The following is a 13,469-nucleotide window of genomic DNA, read 5'->3' as shown; positions in this document are numbered from 1 at the left end:
GAACAAGTTTCAAATCAACACTGTTACTCTTATCAGCCAAACATTCCAAATTCAAACATTCTACCAACTTTGCTTTGGTTGACTTAGGGTGTGTTAGTTAATTCACTCTGGCTATCTACTCTCGTCTGAGTGTGCCAGAGCGCAGAATAACTGATGAATTAACGAACGTGCAACACCCGTTGAATATGACCGGTGTAAGTAAACGTTGTCAAATAAACTTTATTTAATTGTTGCAAGCAGCACAGTTAGTCACCAACACTCTGGATAACATGCAAACTGCCTAACCAGCTCTGCTAGGGGGAGTAAAATGGTCAGAGTGAGGTGTTCTCTCATTTGTGTCTGGAAGTAGCTAGCAAGTTAGCCAACTTTAGCCAGTTAGCTTGGATGATTAACTGCCGTTGTGAGGTCAGAACGCTCGATCAACCCTACTCCTCGGTCAGGGTGTCCAGTGTGTGCTCTGAAAGCTCCTAGAGTGGAACGCTCTGAATTTACGAATGGAGAATCTGACAACACTCTGAATTTACGAATGGAGAATCTGACAACACTCTGAATTTACGAATGGAGAATCTGACAACNCAACAAGTGCTCAGCATATGTGGGAACTCCTTCAAGACTGTTGGAAAAGCATTCCAGGTGAAGCTGGTTGAGAGAATGCCAAGTATGTGCAAAGCTGTCAAGGCAAAGGGTGGTTACTTTAAAGAATCTAAAATCTAGAATATATTTTGATTAGTTTTTTTGGTTACTACATGATTCCATTTGTTATTTCATAGTTGTGATGTCTTCACTATTATTCTACAATGTAGAAAATAGTACTAATAAAGAAAAACCCTTGAATGAGTAGGTGTGTCAACTCTTGACTGGTACTGTATATATTGGACACCTACTCATTCAAGGGTTTTTCTTTATTTTTACTATATATACTGAACAAAAATATAAACGCAACAATTTCAAAGATTTTACTGAGTTATAGTTCATATAAGGAAATCATTAAATTGAAAAACTCATTAGGCCCTAATCTATGGTTTTCACATGACTGGGAATACAGATTTGTCACAGATACCTTAAACTACCATTTGCCTCATGCAGCGCGACACATCTCCTTCGCATAGAGTTGATCTCATCACGGTATCTCTGTGCATTAAAATTGCCAACGATAAAATGCAGTTGGGTTAATTGTCCATCCGTAGCTTATGCCTGCCCGTACCATAACCTCACCGCCACCATGGGGCACTCAGTTCACAACATTAACATCAGCAAACCACTCGCCCTCCTGACGCCATACATGTGGTCTGCGGTTGTGAGACTGGTTGGACTTACTGCCAAATTCTCTAAAATGACGGCTTATGGTAGAGATATTAACATTACATTTTCTGGCAACAGCTCTGGTGTACATTCCTGCAGTCAGCATGTCAATTGCACGCGCCCTATAAAACTTGAGACATCTGTGGCATTGTGTTGTGCGACACAACGGCACATTTTAGAGTGGCCTTTTATTGAAAACAGCACAAGGTGCACCGGTGTAATGATCATTCTGTTTAATCAGCTTCTTGATATGCCACACCTGTCAGGTGGATAGATTATCTTGGCAAAGGAGAAATGCTCACTAACAGGGATGTAAACAAATTTGTTCACAAAAATGGAGAGAAATAAGCTTTTTATGAGTATGGAACATTTATGGTATCTTATTTTAGCTCATGAAACATGGGAACAACACTTTACATGTTGCCGTTTATATTTTTGTTCAGTATATTTCTCGTTTCTGCAACTCTATCTCTCTTTCTCTGTCCACCCTCTTTCTGTTCAGGTGTCTCCCGTAACGTTGACCAATCCTGTTGGCACATCAGGCGTGATGCGTGTGATGGGTGTGGCCTTCCCAGGAGAGAGGGAGAGGGAGGAGTGGGAGAGGGAACAGGAGGAGACACGGAAGAGAGACCACAGACGCATCGGCAAGGTGAGGTGGACGGGGAGAGGGAAGAAAAAGGATCTAGGCCCAATAAGCTTAGAAATATAAACAACTGGAGACAGGTTATTATTGGCACAGCAGCGCTACTGTAGCTAGCCGAGTAGTGTAGAAACTATTGCAAACGAACGAACCTATTTTAGCAGGCTAGCTTAGCATCTTGGCTAACTGTGAGGCAAGTGCGACGGTGTCTCAAATGGAGCGTATATTGATATGGTGGGAGGTGTGTGTGTGTTTTGCCTCCAGGACCAGGAGCTGTTCTTCTTTAATGACGTCAGTCCTGGAAGCTGCTTTTTCCTGCCTAAAGGAGCTCACATCTACAACACACTCGCTGACTTTATCAAGGTAACACACAGACACATCACAATTTTTTTGCTTGAAATATGATTTATTTTTATTGATATAAAATAGACTAACTTATACACAAATGTACTATACTTACCAATCCTATCTTACTAGCTACTGCTTTTACAAAATAGATCAGATATTCACAGGAAGCCTATCTCTGCAGCCAACTCCAACACCCCCGGAATGGCTTGTAATTTCTCCATCAGAAAAATGACATTTGTCTCCTGGTCCCAGTTTTTCACAAGTTGTCTATCTGTATTTCGTCTATCGGATAGTGTTAAATGCATAGAAATAGAATGGTCAAACCATCAACTTGAATTAGGAGTCCAGTTCTATTCATTTTATTTCTATGCATTTAACACTTTCTGACAGGCCAAATCCAGAACTGGGCCCTGAGCTCACACGCTGCTCGTAAAACCCCCTCCTAACTCTCCTGTAAAACTCCACCTTGTGCTTCAGCTCCATGTGCTTGTGAAACAGATGTCATTTCTCCTGCTCAGGCAGGTGCTGGTTGTGATGCCAGCAGCTGGCCATGTTTAGGGGCTTCCAGTGCCACTCACACTGCAAGATCTCTGAGAAACTCGGTCAGGACCAGACCTAAATTCACACACAAAACCAGTTCTATATGTACCCAAATGCATGCTAAACAAGGAATGTTGAGAACTACACCAAACTCAACAATGAACCAAATCTTCGTGAGAATACACCATGATTCGCACCATTGATGATGGGATTTGAAGGTCTTGCAGGAAGATACTGATGTCTCAGTGCCATCCATGTTACAGACGGGTGAAATCGCTGGATGTAGAAGCGCGTTGTTGAAAACTTGATAATCTAAGATGGCAGAAACCAGAGTAAATAGTCTAGAGAGTTGGGCCAATGTGGTCTCTGTCTGCACGTTCCGAGAGCACCACTTTCTCCTCTATAGCCGTTGCTAAGTGATAATTGACACTTCCACATTATGCTGTTTAATTCTGATAGTTTTCAAAACCGATGAAGATGCAATTTGTTGACACCAAAACACAATACCGACATGAATACACATTATCCCAAACGCTAATCAGTAAAAATGTATTTTAAATTCGCTGCACTGTTTTGTTTGTTTACAGCGGGTCATTTCATAGGGAACTGTCAGAGACAGTCTCGTATTGTTACATCAGCATCATGTCAAGAATAAGGTGCTAACATGTCAGCTGTTTTAAAACCTGGCAGAAATATCTTCATATATGGCTCTGACAGAAACAAGTCCCTCGTCTTGGTGTTGATGCCACCAAAACAGTTCCATATCAACATTGGTGCCTATCAAACATTCTAAAGTTGCTCTTTTCAATTGTGAGATCATCATATTCAAATGTAAGTATTCTTATGAATAGAATGACCATGGCAAGGAAATAGAACAAGTTTCAAATCAACACTTACTCTTATCAGCCAAACATTCCAAATTCAAACATTCTACCAACTTTGCTTTGGTTGACTTGGGGTGTGTTAGTTAATTCACTCTGGCTATCTACTCTCGTCTGAGTGTGCCAGAGCGCAGAATAACTGATGAATTAACAAACGCGCAACACCCGTTGAATATGACCGGTGTCAGTAAACTTTGTCAAATAAACGTAATTTAATTGTTGCAAGCAGCACAGTTAGTCACCAACACTCTGGATAACATGCAGACAGCCTAACCAGCTCTGCTAGGGTGAGTAAAATGGTCAGAGTGAGGTGTTCTCTCATTTGTGTCTGGAAGTAGCTAGCAAGTTAGCCAACTTTAGCCAGTTAGCTTGGGTGATTAACTGCTGTTGTGAGGTCAGAATGCTCGATCAACCCTACTCCTCGGTCAGCGCGTCCAGTGTGTTTTTATTTCTTTTTATTTAACCAGGTAGGCTAGTTGAGAACAAGTTCTCATTTACAACTGTGACCTGGCCAAGATAAAGCAAAGCAGTTCGACACATATAACAACAGAGTTACACATGGAGTAAAACAAACATACAGTCAATAATACAGTAGAAAAATAAGTCTATATACAATGTGAGCAAATGAGGTGAGATAAGGGAGGTAAAGGCAATAAATAGGCCATGGTGGCGAAGTAAATACAATACTGATATTAAAACACTGGAATGGTAGATTTGACAGTAGATGAGTGTGCAAAGTAGAAATACTGTGGTGCAAAGGAGCAAAATAAGTAAATACTAGAGGTCGACCGATTAATCGGAATGGCTGATTTAATCGGGCCGATTTCAAGTTTTCATAACAATCGGAAATCTGTATTTTTGGGCGCCGATTTGCCGTTTTTTTTATTAATTTTTAATTTTATTTATTTTTTTACACCTTTTATTTAACTAGGCAAGTCAGTTAAGAACACATTCTTATTTTCAATGACGGCCTAGGAACGAGGCAGAACGACAGATTTTTAACCTTGTCAGCTCGGGGGATCCAATCTTGCAACCTTACAGTTAACTAGTCCAATGCTCTAACACCTGATTACATTGCACTCCACGAGGAGCCTGCCTGTTAGCGAATGCAGTAAGCTAAGGTAAGTTGCTAGCTAGCATTAAACTTATCTTATAAAAAACAATCAATCAATGACTGTCATTGTTCCAATGTGTACMTAACCATAWACATCAATGCCTTTCTTAAAATCAATACACAAGTATATATTTTTAAACCTGCATATTTAGCTAAAAGAAATCCAGGTTAGCAGGCAATATTAACCAGGTGAAATTGTGTCATTTCTCTTGCGTTCATTGCACGCAGAGTCAGGGTATATGCAACAGTTTGGGCCGCCTGGCTCTTTGCGAACTAATTTGCAGAAATTTTTACGTTAATTATGACAACATTAAAAAAGGTTGTGCAATGTAACAGGAATATTTAGACTCATGGATGCACCCGTTAGATAAAATACGGAACGGAAAAACGTTTTTGTTTTCGAGGTGATAGTTTCCAGATTAGGCAAAGGTATATGGTTTAGAGAGAAGAAGAGACGACGCGTATAATTCCTGTAATAACTTGCGGCTGAATTTGAAAGGGTTCCTTCGTTATTTTTCCAGTTCATGTGCTTTCCATAGAGATGTCTTGATCTACTTCAAATAAGGTCTGTGTTTCGTGCAGGCTTAAACCGCCTCAACTTTTGATACCCGTTAAATCTCACTAGGATAAGGCGGTAACTTTGTCAACATATTTTCATAAATCCACTCTACAAAAAAAATGTATCTTCGCTTATATTTAGCCAATATTGATCAGTTACTTGTCCTATGGATATCTACACAGTTTATTAAAATTGGCACGGTGATGTAAGCCTACACGAAACACAGACCTTATTTTAAGTGAATCTAAAAAGATCCTATGGAATAAATGAAGGAACCACTTTTCAGATTTTGCCTAGAAGGTGTCTGGGATATTATGACTCTGCACTTGGTTGTCATTTCTTACCTATGCCAATATTATTAAAATAGGATTTCCGGCATATAGAAATTAAAGTTTTTGTTTCAACTATCATCACAGGTAACTTAAACTCTATTTTTATTCAACAGTTGAGAGTATTTGTCCTAAGCAGACCTTCAGTAATCATTGTCACTTCAGAGCTGGTGTGTGTATTTATGATTATATTTAAGTTAAAATAAAAGTTGTTCATTGTTCATTCAGTATATGTTGCAATTGTATTAATTCATAAAAATGTAGTGTGTATGAGATATATACACTGCCAAAAAAAATAAGGGAACACTTAAACAACAACAATGTAACTCCAAGTCAATCACACTTCTGTGAAATCAAACTGTCCACTTAGGAAGCAACACTGATTGACAATAAATTTCACATGCTGTTGTGCAAATGGAATAACAAAAGGTGGAAATTATAGGCAATTAACAAGACACCCCCAATAAAGGAGTGATTCTGCAGGTGGTGACCACGGACCACTTCTCAGTTCCTATGCTTCATGGCTGATGTTTTGGTCACTTTTGAATGCTGGCGTGCGTCTTCACTCTAGTGGTAGCATGAGACGAGGTCTACAACCCACACAAGTGGCTCAGGTAGTGCAGCTCATCCAGGATGGCACATCAATGCGAGCTGTGCAAGAAGGTTTGCTGTGTCTGTCAGCGTAGTGCCAGGAGCATGGAGGCGCTACCAGGAGACAGGCCAGTCATCAGGAGACGTGGAGGAGGCCGTAGAGAGGCAACAACCAGCAGCAGGACGCTCCTCCGCCTTTGAGCAAGGAGGAGCACTGCCAGAGCACTGCAAAATGACCTCCAGCAGGCCACAAATGTGCGTCAGTGTCGTCAGCATATGGTCTCACAAGGGCTCTGAGGATCTCATCTCGGTACCTAATGCAGTCAGGCTACCTCTGGCGAGCACATGGAGGGCTGTGCGGCCCCACAAAGATATGCCACCCCACACCATGACTGACCCACGCCCAAACCGTCATGCTGGAGGATGTTGCAGGCAGCAGAACGTTCTCCACGGCGTCTCCAGACTCTGTCACGTCTGTCACATGTGCTCATGTGCTCAGTGTGAACCTGCGTTCATCTGTGAAGTGCACAGGCGCCAGTGGCGAATTTGCCAATCTTGGTGTTCTCTGGCAAATGCCAACCGTCCTGCACGGTGATGGGCTGTAAGCACAACCCACCTGTGGACGTCGGGCCCTCATACCACCCTCATGGAGTCTGTTTCTGACCGTTTGAGCAGACACATGCACAATTTGTGGCCTGCTGGAGGTCATTTTGCAGGGCTCTGCAGTGCTCCTGCCTGCACAAAGGCGGAGGTAGCAGTCCTGCTGCTGGGTTGTGCCCTCCTACGGCCTCCTCCACGTCTCCTGATGTACTGGCCTGTCTCCTGGTAGCGCCTCCATGCTCTGGACACTACGCTGACAGACACAGCAAACCTTCTTGCCACAGCTCGCATTGATGTGCCATCCTGGATGAGCTGCACTACCTGAGCCACTTGTGTGGGTTGTAGACTCCGTCTCATGCTACCACTAGAGTGAAAGCACCGCCAGCATTCAAAAAGTGACCAAACATCAGCCAGGAAGCATAGAACTGAGAAGTGGTCTGTGGTCACCACCTGCAGAACCACTCCTTTATTGGGGGTGTCTTGCTAATTGCCTATAATTTCCACCTTTTGTCTATTCCATTTCACAACAGCATGTGAAATTTATTGTCAATCAGTGTTGCTTCCTAAGTGGACAGTTTGATTTTCACAGAAGTGTGATTTGACTTGGAGTTACATTGTGTTGTTTAAGTGTTTCCCTTTATTTTTTTGAGCAGTGTGTGTTATATATATATATATATTATATATATAAAACTTTTTTTTAAATTATCGGTATCGGCTTTTTATGTCCTCCAATAATCGGTATCGGCATTGAAAAATCATAATCGGTCTGCACTCTAGTAAATACAAGTAGGGAAGAGTGCGTGTTTAGGCTTATTATAGATGAGCAATGTACAGGTGCAGTGATTTGTGACTCGCTCTGACAGCTGGTGCTTAAAGCTAGTGAGGGAGATAAGTGTTTTCAGTTTCAGAGATTTTTGTAGTTCGTTCCAGTCTATGGCAGCAGAGAACTGGAAGGAGAGGCGCCGAAAGGAGGAATGGGAGATATTGCAGCGGGTGGTGACAAGTGAATATACTGCTGGAACGCGGTGCTACGGGTGGGTGCTGCTATGGTGACCAGCGAGCAGAGATAAGGCGGGACTTTACCTAGCAGGGTCTTGTAGATGACCTGGAGCCAGTGGGTTTGGCGACGAGTATGAAGCGAGGGCCAGCCAACGAGAGCGTGCAGGTCGCAGGTGGTGGGTAGTATATGTGGCTTTGGTGACAAAACGGATGGCACTGTGATAGACTGCATCCAATTTGTTGAGTAGGGTGTTGGAGGCTATTTTGTAAATGACATCGCCGAAGTCGAGGATTGGTAAGATGGTCAGTTTTACGAGGGTATGTTTGCAGCATGGGTAAGAATGGATGCTTGTTGTGAAATAGGAAGCCAATTCTAGATTTAACTTTGGATTGGAGATTTTTATGTAGTCTGGAAGAGAGTTTACAGTCTAACCAGACACCTAGGTATTGTAGTTGTCCACATATTCTAAGTCAGAACCGTCCAGAGTAGGATGCTGGACAGGCGGCAGGTGCAGCAGCGATCGGTTGAAGAGCATGCCTTTAGTTTTACATAATATTTAAGAGTAGTTGGAGGCCACGGAAGAGAGTTGTATGGCATTGAAACTCGTCTGGAGGGTTGTTAACACAGTGTTGAGAGAAGGGCCAGAAGTATACGAAATGGTGTTTTCTGCGTAGAGGTGGATCAGAGACTCACCAGCAGCAAGAACGACACATTGATGTATACAGAGAAGAAGACGGCCAAGAATTGAACCCTGTGCACCCCCATAGAGACTGCCAGAGGTCCGGACAACAGGCCCTCCGATTTGACACACTAACTCTGTCGGAGAAGTAGTTGGTGAACCAGCGAGGCAATCATTTGAGAAACCAAGGCTGTTGAGTCTGCCGATGAGGATTGGGTGATTGACAGAGTTGAAAGCCTTGGCCAGGTCAATGAATACGGCTGCACAGTATTGTTTCTATCGATGGCGGTTAAGATACGTTTAGGACCTTGACCGTGGCTGAGGTGCACCCATGACCAGCTCTGAAACCAGATTGCATAGCGGAGAAGGTACGGTGGGATTCGAAATGGTCGGTGATCTGTTGTTAACTTGGCTTTCGAAGACCTTCGAAAGGCAGGGTAGGATAGATATAGGTCTGTAGCAGTTTGGGTCAAGAGTGTCCCCCCTTTGAAGAGGGGGATGACCGCAGCTGCTTTCCAATCTTTGGGAATCTCAGACGAGACGAAGAGAGGTTGAACAGGCTAGTAATAGGGGTTGCAACAATTTTGGCAGATAATTTTAGAAAGAAAGGGTCCAGATTGTCTAGCCCGGCTGATTTGTGGGGGTCCAGATTTTGCACCTCTTTCAGAACATCAGCTGACTGGATTTGGGAGAAGGAGAAATGGGAAGTTTTGGGCGAGTTGCTGTGGGGGTGCAGTGCTGTTGACCGGGGTAGGGTACCAGGTGGAAAGCATGGCCAGCCGTAGATAAATGCTTATTGAAATTCTCAATTATAGTGGATTTATCGGTGGTGACAGAGTTTCCTATCCTCAGTGCAGTGGGCAGCTGGGAGGTGCTCTTATTTTCCATGGACTTTACAATGTCCAGAACTTTTTGAGTGTGTGTTGCAGGAAGCAAATTTCTGCTTGAAAAAGCTAGCCTTGGCTTTTCTAAATGCCTGTGTAATTGGTTTCTAACTCCCTGAAAAGTTGCATTTCACGGGACTGTCGATGCTAATGCAGACGCCACAGGATGTTTTTGTGTTGGTTAAGGGCAGTCAGGTCTGGAGAGAACCAAGGGCTGTATCTGTTCCTGGTTCTAAATTTCTTGAATGGGGATGCTTATTTAAGATGGTGAGGAAGGCATTTTTAAAGAATAACCAGGCATCCCCTACTGACGATGAGGTCAATATCCTTCCAGGATACCTGGGCCAGGTCGATTAGAAAGGCCTGCTCGCTGAAGTGTTTCAGGGAGCTTATGATAGTGATGAGTGGAGGTCGTTTGACCGCTGACCCATTACGGATGCAGGCAACGAGGCAGTGATCACTGAGATCTTGGTTGAAAACAGCAGAGGTGAATTTAGAGAGCAAGTTGGTTGGGATGATATCTATGAGGGTGCCCGTGTTTATGGATTTGGGGTTGTACCTGGTAGGTTCATTGATCATTTTGGTGAGATTGAGCGCATCAAGCTTAGCTTGTAGGATGACCGTGGTGTTAAGCATGTCACAGTTTAGGTCACCTAGCAGCACGAGCTCTGAAGATAGATGGGGGGCAATCAGTTCACATATGGTATCCAGAGCACAGCTGGGGGGCAGAGGGGTGGTCTAAAGCAGGCGGCAACGGTGAGAGACTTTTTTTAGAGGTGGATTTTTAAAAGTAAGTTCAAATTGTTTGGGTACAGACCTGGATAGTAGGACAGAACTCTGCAGGCTATTTCTGCAGTAGATTGCAACACCGCCCTCTTTGGCTGTTCTATCATGTCTGAAAATTTTGTCGTTAGGGATGGAGATTTCAGAGTTATTGGTGGTCTTCCTAAGCCAGGATTCAGACACGGCTAAGACATCCGGGTTGGCAGTGTGCTAAAGCAGTGAATAAAACAAACTTAGGGAGGAGGCTTCTAATGTTAACATGCATGAAACCAAGGCTTTTACGGTTACAGAAGTCATCAAAGAGAGCACCTGGGAATAGGAGTGAGAGCTAGGTACGCAGGGCCTGGATTCACTTCTACACACCAGAGGCACAGAGGAGGAGTAGGATAAGGGTACGGCTAAAAGCTATGAGAATTGGACGTCTAGGACGTCCGGAACAGAGAGTAAAAGGAGCAGGTTTCTGGGGGCGATAAAATAGATTCAAGGTATAATGTACAGACAAAGGTATGGTAGGATGTGAATACAGTGGAGGTAAACCTAGGCATTGAGTGACGATGAAAGAGATATTGCTCTAGAAACATCATTCAAACCAGGTGTCATCGCATGTGTGGGTGTGGAACTGAAGGGTTGGATAAGGTATATTGACAGGGCTAGAGGCTCTACAGTGAAATAAGCCAATAAACACTAACCAGAACAGCAATGGACAAGGCATATTGACATTAGGGAGAGGCATTTCAGGTGTGCTCTGAAAGCTCCTAGAGCGGAACGCTCTGAATTTACGAATGGAGAATCTGACAACACTCTTTGAATTTACGAATGGAGAATCTGACAACACTCTGAATTATCGAATGGAGAATCTGACAACACTCTGAATTTACGAATTGGAGAATCTTTTATCTCGAGAGACTTCTGAATTTACGAATGGAGAATCTGACAACACTCTGAATTTACGAACGCCCAGAGCGCACTCTGGAACTCCAGTGTGAAGTTACTAACACCCCCTTAGTAATTTTTATGATTTTAGAATAGAATGGCCAAGACAATCAGCCAAGTACGCTTCCGTGTGCACTCACACACACACACACACAGCCGCTCATTCAGACATCTTTACCCTGACGGTAACCTCAGGACACTCCTGTTGTAGTCAGGAAATCACCCCAATTACTACACTGTGACTGTCTGTTTTCCAAATAACCCTGGATGACACACGCACAGAGAAGAATTCTGTCTGTAATAATTAAGTTGTTACATCCCTCTGTTCCTCCCTTTCTCTCCACCCCTCCCTTCCTTCTCTCCACCCCCTCTCCCCCAGACTGAGTACAGGAGGCGTGGCTTCCATGAGGTTGTGACCCCTACTCTATACAGCACTGCACTGTGGGAGCGTTCGGGTCACTGGGAACACTACAGTGAAAACATGTTTACTGTGACCGGTGACACACACACCTATGCACTCAAACCCATGAACTGCCCTGCACACTGGTGAGAACACACACACCCCTACATTCTCTCTCATACTCTGCCCCACACACTGTTCAGGACATCTCAATAACAGCTCTCTCTGTTCCAGTCTGATGTTTGAGCAGCGTGTAAGGTCATGGAGGGAGCTCCCGTTGCGTTGGGCCGATTTCGGGGCACTGCATCGGAACGAGCTGTCCGGCGCTCTGGGTGGTCTCACCCGGGTCCGCAGGTTCTGCCAGGACGACGCACACATCTTCTGCACTCCTGAGCAGGTGTGTACACACACACACACACGATTCCTGTCATTTGAACCTTTTGGGATTTTTGTCTCACATTTTCCACCCTGGAATTCCTAGGACAGCAGAAAGTGGGATTGTATCCCTGACTCCCCCAATGATTCCCTTTCCCATTAAACCACACACACTTATGCTTATACACACACTGATTCACATGATATTGTGAGGTTTGTTTTCCACTTTGGCTAATCCAATCACTGGAGCAGTCAATACATCAACTGTTCCTCCTCACTCATCTCTGAGTTAACCCTTAACCTCTGGACTCATCTCTAAGTTAACCCTTAACCCCGAAAGCCCTGGACTCTCCAGTTTCACATCTGTTTGTTTATACTGTCTTTTACAATATTGCATTTACATTCTCTATTCTGTCTCCATCACTCTGTCCTCCTTTTCTGGCTGTACTCCTGCCCCCCAATCCCTTCCTGTACCCCCACCCCCCCCCACACACTCTCTGTCAGTTGGAGGAGGAGATCATAGCGTGTTTGGACTTTGTGAGGAGTGTGTATCGAGTTTTTGGATTCTCCTTCCACTGTCTCCTCTCCACCCGACCTACACCCTGCCTGGGAGAGCCTGCACTGTGGGACCACGCTGAGCAGGTACACACACCACACCACACACACAACATACAGACACAATTTACAGACAGATGTACACGCACAGAGCCAGCTGTGTAAATTTGTGTTTACTGTCCCACAAGTGATGTCTATAAATCCCAGCACACAGCCTCTATTGTAATCATAATTACATCACGTAATGAGGGGCACTTATCCAATCAGTGTTGATATATGGCCATGTGGATGTGACGAACTCAAAGCCCTGTCTGTTCTGTGGCTGCTGTCTATGCTCCCTGCCTGTTCCTCTGTGGAGTAAAGCTCAGGAAGTTAACACAGAGAGGAGAAGCTCAATGAAGAAATGAGATCCTTTCTTTCTGTTTTTCTCTTTCCCACTTTCTTTCCCTCTTTCACTCCCCTCCCTCTTGTCCCCCCCGCTCTCCTCTCTCTCTACCTCTCTCTGTCTCTTGCGCTCTGAGCAGCAGTTGGAGAGGAGTCTGCAGCAGTTTGGGGAGCGCTGGAAGCTCAACCCAGGAGATGGAGCGTTCTACGGGCCAAAGGTCAGTTACACAAGACCCTTCTGTCTGAACGTTGTGTAACGCTGCAACCCGCCCTGAACAGAGCCATGTTATCAACACTCACACATCTTCCTGTTGTCCTAGATTGACATCCAGATCAAGGACGCCATTGGTCGACAGCACCAGTGTGCCACCATCCAATTGGACTTCCAGCTACCAATCAGATTTGACCTGCAGTATGTGGGGTGAGTCACTCATCTATGTCAGTTCAACCTGTGTSTTCTGGGATGTTCCCTGATGCAGCTTCTGCTCTTATCTAACTGATGGTACATTTAATTGGGTTGCACATGGCTGGCAACGTTATTAGACTGAGGGAATTTAAAGCTAGAATCCTAA

At 44.1% G+C, this 13,469-nt stretch overlaps 1 protein-coding gene across 6 annotated transcripts in view; it reads left to right on the top strand.

The window, feature by feature from the left end:
* Window positions 1-13,469, top strand: part of tars2 (threonyl-tRNA synthetase 2, mitochondrial) — a 29,888-nt gene that overhangs the window by 11,059 nt on the left and 5,360 nt on the right. For 4 of the 6 annotated variants that reach the window (XM_024139236.2, XM_024139234.2, XM_024139238.2 and 1 more), the window contains exons 8-14: window positions 1,805-1,951; window positions 2,207-2,305; window positions 11,563-11,729; window positions 11,818-11,980; window positions 12,463-12,600; window positions 13,038-13,115; window positions 13,218-13,318. In XM_024139236.2, the coding sequence (XP_023995004.1) occupies window positions 1,805-1,951; window positions 2,207-2,305; window positions 11,563-11,729; window positions 11,818-11,980; window positions 12,463-12,600; window positions 13,038-13,115; window positions 13,218-13,318 (893 nt within the window). The remainder of the gene's footprint in view (window positions 1-1,804; window positions 1,952-2,206; window positions 2,306-11,562; window positions 11,730-11,817; window positions 11,981-12,462; window positions 12,601-13,037; window positions 13,116-13,217; window positions 13,319-13,469) is intronic. The other 2 variants (XM_070439523.1, XM_024139235.2) reach the window with 1 other exon arrangement.

Source organism: Salvelinus sp. IW2-2015, unplaced genomic scaffold, assembly GCF_002910315.2.
Source record: "Salvelinus sp. IW2-2015 unplaced genomic scaffold, ASM291031v2 Un_scaffold1727, whole genome shotgun sequence".
Taxonomy (NCBI): domain Eukaryota; kingdom Metazoa; phylum Chordata; class Actinopteri; order Salmoniformes; family Salmonidae; genus Salvelinus; species Salvelinus sp. IW2-2015.
Note: the sequence above shows the minus strand (reverse complement) of the source record. Positions and strands in the feature narration are given on the sequence as shown.